We start from the raw sequence: 6,417 nt of genomic DNA, 5'->3' as shown, positions 1-6,417 counted from the left end.
AGATGTTTAAATTAGTGAATAAAGAAGGAAGGTAATTTAGGTAGTTCAACTCAGTTTTTGAGATTTTAAAGAGAACTAAAATGCTTTATAAGATAGTATAGATATAGATATAGAAGTAAAGATAGATATAGAATTAGAAGTATAAATATAGATGGATTGATGATTACAACTTACAAGGATTTTATATTGTACATATACAAAGTGCAAGGATCTTAGCTAAACATCCTAATATTATCCATTCATTCACCCAAAGCCGCTACGCTTCTTCTTAAACATAACATCACATCACATATATCTATATATCTATCTGTATATCTATATCCACAAACCCTAATTCAAAAGAAAAAAAACCCTAAAATAATAATAAATAATGTCTCACTTTGGAAGAGCAGGTCCTCCAGATATCAGAGATACATATTCTCTTCTTGTTCTCAATATCACCTTCCGTATGTTTGTTTATTAATTTCTTATTCTTTATTTAATTTCAAAAGAAAAAAAACCCTAAATTTTTTATTTTTATTTTATTTTGGATGTTTATTTGAAGGTACAACTGCTGATGATTTGTTTCCACTTTTTGATAAGTATGGAAAAGTTGTTGATGTTTTCATTCCTAGAGATCGAAGGTATCTTATTTATTTATTATTTCTAGTTTAATTTTATAAAAGTTATATTTTTATACTCAAAAGATATTTTATTTATTTTGAAAGAAACGATTTTTTTTTTTCCTGAAAAATGTAATCTTTTCTGCAAAATTATTATCGTTAATATCTAGTTAAAAAAATATTTATTGCTGAAAAATGTAATTTTTTCCGATAAAGATTTGATTTAGTTAAAAAAGATTTGATTTTAGAAATCATAATATGTTTTATTTTGGATAAAGTTTTGATTTTTCATATTTTTGGATTTTAATAGGACTGGGGATTCAAGGGGATTTGCATTTGTGAGATATAAGTATGCAGACGAGGCACAAAAGGCGGTCGAAAAACTTGATGGTAAATGCTTTTAAATTTTTATTTTATTTTTAAACCACTTGCCATTTTTTATTTTATTTTTTAGGGGTATGGTTTCTAAATTTAATTTTATGTGATTTTATCTTAATGTGACTGGTTTAGGGAGAGTTGTTGATGGGAGAGAGATAATGGTACAGTTTGCGAAATACGGGCCGGATGCTGAACGAATGTGAGCCATTGTTTACTTTTGATATGTTTTTATGTATAAGTATATTTAGATGTACTAAGTTTATTTTGTATGCTTTTTGTTGTATCATTGTTCTTTTGGTTTTTTTGTTGATGAAAATTTGTGGTATTGGATGTATAAAAATAATTGGTGTTCCCTTATTTCAAATCGAGTGTTTGTAAACTTAAAATGCCTAAAGTAGTTTTCTTTTCGTGTTTAGTCACAAGGGAAGAATATTGGAACCGGTAGAAAAGTTGAAGGGAAGGTCAAGGAGCCGAAGTCCCAGGCCAAGGTAAACACTTTTTCTAGCGAGTGTAGCGTCTTTTTGATAAAATATGGGAAGTTTTTGGGTAAGTCTCATCGATGTAAAAAATTTACTAATTTAGTGATTGGTTGAGCTGTTATCATGGATTTGGGGGGTGTTGGTAACGCATGAAAATAAGTACATATGGTTTATTGTGTAATGGAATGCTAAGAAGTGCTTTTATGTGTTTGTGTTCTAAAATTGGATTTGTGCTGCACAAAACAGCACCTTGTAAGCACCAAGGTTTTTGCTAGGTTTGATATTTTAATGCAGTAAGCACTTAAAAATAATGTAATCCAAATACCCCTTTAAAATCTGAAATTGGATTTGTGCATGAAAACATCTGGTGTTTTAGCCACCGTATATAAAGTAAAGATTTTACACAGTTGCTAAAAGCGTGCGCCCAGGCCCACCCCAGCGCCTGAAACCCTATGCTCAAAGCCCATAATGTTAAAGGCGCAATTATAGAAAAGGAAACTGGTTTTAAGGATATAACAACGGTACAAAAGAAAGTGAACCTGTTTTAAGGGATATAGAAACTGGTTTTAAGGATCTAGAAACCTGTTTTGCCTATGGGTTGTGAAAACCTGTTTCTAATCTTTTAAGAAACCTATTTTTATCCTTTTTGTGAAAACTGGTTTTTCCACAAGGGTTTTCTATTATTATTATTTCATAGGGTTTCTATTCCCTTTTTTTAGGGCTATAGAAATCAGTTTCCATACTTTACTAGTGTATGCTTAGTCCTTTTTTGTTGAATGCGTTATGGGTTATTAAGATAATATTTAGTAATTTCAAAGGCCTTTGGCTTGTTTTTCCTAAAGTGCGGTTTTTTTTTTCGGGCCCGAGCTTTTTGTTGCCTCTCGTCTAGGTCACATTTGGGGTCATTGCGCTTTGAGTGCGCCTTCGCTTTTGATAAGTATGATTTTACTAGAGACTGGTTCTATAGGAGATTCCCTATAAAATTTAGTTATACTCTATACTGTTATCTCTATGCTGATTGAATTATTAGCATAGAATTATCAATGTTAATTATATGGATAATCTCTGGAAAACTGTCTAACTTAGGATTGTGAATGATCTACTGAGTGGAGGGGTCAGTAAACTACATTACACATCTATTTGGGTTTTGCTGTTAAGCATCAATTAATAAATACTGTTATTTCGGACTCTATTTAATCGTCATGGCTCCTTTTTGATAGTATATCTTTTTTGTTTGCTGCTGTATTCTTACCATATAGTGAATGTAGTTCCAGGCATAGGGATGATTATAAGGACAGGGATTATAGGCGGAGGAACCGCAGTAGAAGCAGGGATCGATCTGAACATGAGAGATCTAGAGGAAGAGATAGGGATCGTTACCACAGTAGGAGTCGCACCAGAAGCCCTGATTATCGCAGAGAACGCAGGAGATCCAGATATGATGATGATAAGGATAGGAGCCGGTCTCCTGTCAGGTAAACAAATTTCACTTATCTTACTCTGTTGCATTCACTCTTTTGTTATGTCAAGGATCTGTTACATACTTGTTTTAATATTATAGGAGCGTTTCTCCTTCTGCACAGCGCAGTGGTAGCCCACGTAAGAGTCTTTCTCCACGCAGATCACTTTCAAGGAGCAGAAGTCCCGTTGCATCTGGTGAAAAAGATCGCTCAGCCACCCCTAAAAGTGTTTCACCTCCTGCCAAAGCTGATTCTCGAAGCCCATCACCCCAACGTTCTGATGCAGATGTGAGTATAATACTTGCTTATGGGAAAAATGTTAAGTTGGGTCTAACTTATGGAGATGCTGATTTTCTAATTTTTTTTTTTCAGGAATGAGAAGCGGACTACACTGTTGGAGATTGCATGTAATGGCATGACTTGATAAGCAATGTGCTGTTTTGTGATGAGTCAGATGAATTTTTGAACTCCTCATGCATATTTTTAAGGTTAACTTTTTCTGTGTTGTACTCAAGATTATGCTCTATTATGTTTTGGTGATACTCTTGCACTCTGAACTTCTTCCATGGTTTCTGTCAAGTTATCTTTTTGGATAGTTATGGTATTTATGTTTCTTAGTCATAATTTTATGCTTGCATACTGAAGTTTCTTGTCATGAACTATAGAGTTTATGTTGCTGTATGCTGTTGGTGATAAATGCTGTAGCAGCCGTTATGCTGTTTCGTGTGCTGTCGCCTGTTGGTTGATGTCTTTTCTTGGTGGTTGAACAGTATATCACAGTTATGATGATGATGATATTGTGGGTGGTAAGAGTTCAACACTCAAATGTTGAAGTCAAAGTTAGGATTTTCACTCTTGACCTGATCATTTTTTTACTCTTCTAACTTTTTGTTTTTGGGGGGCATAAAAGAGGTTGTAGTAGCTGGATGACATAGAAAGGTGGTTGAAGTTGATATTGCCTTAGCTGTATATGACACATCTATCCTAGGCACTCAGTTTTCTTTATTTGTAAGCTGCAATGCTGTGAACGTTGTTAGAGTAAGCTCAGAAGTCATGACAACATTGTAGCTGTTCTTATATCCAAAATCGTGACAAGTGGGTATGACTTGGTAGCTGGTTTTTAACATCTCTCTGGTTTGAGACCCAGGTGCTATTAGTTCATAAATTATTGTTGGCTATTTTTTAGGATTATTAGTTAAACTCTATCAGGTTTCAAACGTAATTAGCTCATGCTCTAACCTGATAATGATGGTACAGTACATGAGAAGTGTCGTTGCTATAGTGGTCTGGTGATGCCATGTAGCCGGTCTCTTGGAATTTTGGTTGTTGCTGCACTTGTTGCTGATAGAGCTTAATGATTGTACGCATGTACAGGGTTTTGGTTGGATGATCGATGCTTGGTTTGGTAGCTGTGTTGTTCCAGCTAGAAGCCTTGGTAGATCTGATGGATGTTATAATAAAATCTCACAAATCGGAGTTGGTTATTTCCATTCAAATTTATCTTCATACAGATTATTAAAGATTTTTTTAAAGACTACAAGATCTATTTTATCATGAAAATTGCATTTTAGAAATCCAAAACTCTATTATCATTTCAGTAGTTTCTATGAAAATGAATTTTTGAGCCTAGTTGACTTTTTAATTTTCACATTTTTAGTAGCTCAAGTACTTGCCTATATGTTTTCAACTATTGTTGGAGTTAATTGGTATACTCTTATCTGTGGAGTATATTATAATGCATGTTGTGTCAGAGCCCTGTCCTTAGACTGATCATGAATTAAGTATTGCTTTTACCTTTTGAGATAGCCTTACTTTCTTTTTTTGAAAGGTAACTTTTATTCACAAAGTGTCCACCAAATTGGAGGAGCACAATTTATACAACTTACAACAATTACAACAACTTGAATCTACACGATTAGGAGCACAATTTATACAACTTACAACAATTACAACTTCTTGAATCTACACCAATACTCCACAGATAGCCTTACTTTCAAAAAAGCTATTGTTAAAGATTTTTAAAAACACAAATGAACTTGACAAATTGAGCTTTGCCTTTTAAAAACAAAATTGAATTTGACTAATTGAGCCATACCTTTTAAAAACACAAATGAATTTGACAAATTGAGCTATTCTAATTTAAAATAACATCATTCTTTCTAAGAAACTATTGTTGAAGATGTTCTATACAGTTGTATCTTTCGGTGTTTTTAAACTATATTTGTTTGTTTTATTGCGTTATAAACGTAGGCGATAGGTTTGCTTGCTTGCCAAAATAGTATGATGTGATTAATATTTAGTTAAAAGTGCCGGCATAATAATTGACGGGACTAAACAGTGAAAGTGGCTGATCTTTGCTAGTCCAAGCTTCCAACCTATGATAATGGGCCAGGAATTCGTTTCTCATCTCCCTCTTAAACTTTCACTGTTTGCTAGAGGCATTTTGTTTGGTGTAACCGTGTAAGTGGCTGATCTTTGCTAGTCCAAGCTTGCAACTACTGCTGGCTAGATATCTTAGATATGTATTTGTATTTGTATGGTCTCTTCTTTCGAGCCGGCTTTTGAATTCATCCCTTGTCCTTGGAAACCAGTTGGAAATGATTGGAGTTTTTATCGAGGCTTGAGAGTATTTGAAGAACCTTTAACCATTGTTGTTTTAAATAATTCAATATCTTAAGGAGGCATTTGATAAAACGGCTGTAAATTGTACTGATTTTATACGCAGTAGATTATATTCATCGATTGTTCTTATGTGAATACACTGTAAATATGGTTTGATGGATGCCTTAAAAAACAATTGACTCTACATGTTAGAGTGCTTCTTGTGAGTTAGCTGTATCGGTTAACGAATAACACCACCAGTTTTGTTCTCATATATATCTCACAAAACTATTTTGTGTTCACTTTGCAATTTAGCAACGGAACTTTAGAGAGAATTACATATGCTTTCTTCCAAACTTCTAAATCTAAAATCATAATATATTGGAATTTCTATAATATTTTATTTATATAAAATAGAGGTTTTCTTTTCCATAATATATCAAATAATACTTTTAAACAATGAAGTAAATATATTATGATTAAATGAAAATATGAATTTTTACTCCTATACACTATGGGAAAATTACTTTAAAGGATTTATCACTCGATGACTAACGTATTTTCTTTCTTGTACATGGTTATCAATTAAACCCAAAAATAGATGTGTATTATCAACACACTTTTCAAATTTGTATATGGTTGACCATCACCTTCAAATCTGCTTCTCGTTTATATATAAATCTTTAAAATAGTTTCTCTCTCTAATAATACTCTCGTATTTTCTTTCCTTTTTGTTTTTTTTTTGTTTTCAGCATACATATCAATGATAGTGCTTCATATTGGTTAATTTATACCGTTATATATTTATATATATTTGCTTATCAGGTCACATGTGTTGGGGAATGGGTTAGCGGGTTGTTGGTCAATGTTGACATTTCTGACTTGAAACTTTTAATG

The 6,417-nt window shown here is 33.0% G+C and overlaps 1 protein-coding gene across 4 annotated transcripts; it reads left to right on the top strand.

Annotated features, from left to right (window-relative positions):
• Positions 1-290: 290 nt before the first annotated feature.
• LOC122587056 (serine/arginine-rich splicing factor SC35-like) lies at positions 291-4,548 on the top strand. 4 transcript variants are annotated; one of them, XR_006322102.1, is made up of 11 exons: positions 292-446; positions 545-623; positions 913-992; positions 1,113-1,179; positions 1,397-1,468; positions 2,728-2,934; positions 3,021-3,207; positions 3,292-3,407; positions 3,585-3,725; positions 3,830-4,066; positions 4,177-4,548. XR_006322102.1 is itself a non-coding variant. In XM_043759127.1 (8 exons), the coding sequence occupies exons 1-8, from the start codon at positions 371-373 to the stop codon at positions 3,295-3,297; spliced, it is 774 nt and encodes a 257-aa protein (XP_043615062.1). In that variant the 5' UTR covers positions 292-370; the 3' UTR covers positions 3,298-3,543. The 4 variants fall into 4 exon arrangements, 1 of the variants encoding a protein (XP_043615062.1); XR_006322103.1 differs by having other exon boundaries at positions 291-446; positions 3,048-3,207; positions 3,830-4,548; XR_006322101.1 differs by having other exon boundaries at positions 3,830-4,548.
• Positions 4,549-6,417: the final 1,869 nt, after the last annotated feature.

This window comes from Erigeron canadensis, chromosome 2 (assembly GCF_010389155.1).
Source record: "Erigeron canadensis isolate Cc75 chromosome 2, C_canadensis_v1, whole genome shotgun sequence".
Lineage (NCBI taxonomy): Eukaryota > Viridiplantae > Streptophyta > Magnoliopsida > Asterales > Asteraceae > Erigeron > Erigeron canadensis.
The sequence above is the reverse complement of the archived record's forward strand: the minus strand, read 5'-3'. Positions and strand labels throughout refer to the sequence as shown.

Bases quoted from the DNA above. Each gene is read 5' to 3' on its own strand.
- LOC122587056 (XM_043759127.1), top strand. From the start codon at position 371: ATGTCTCACTTTGGAAGAGCAGGTCCTCCAGATATCAGAGATACATAT. The intron at 1,180-1,396 runs GTGAGCCATTGT...TTTCGTGTTTAG, and splicing joins GGGCCGGATGCTGAACGAAT to TCACAAGGGAAGAATATTGG. The intron at 2,935-3,020 runs GTAAACAAATTT...TTAATATTATAG, and splicing joins AGGAGCCGGTCTCCTGTCAG to GAGCGTTTCTCCTTCTGCAC.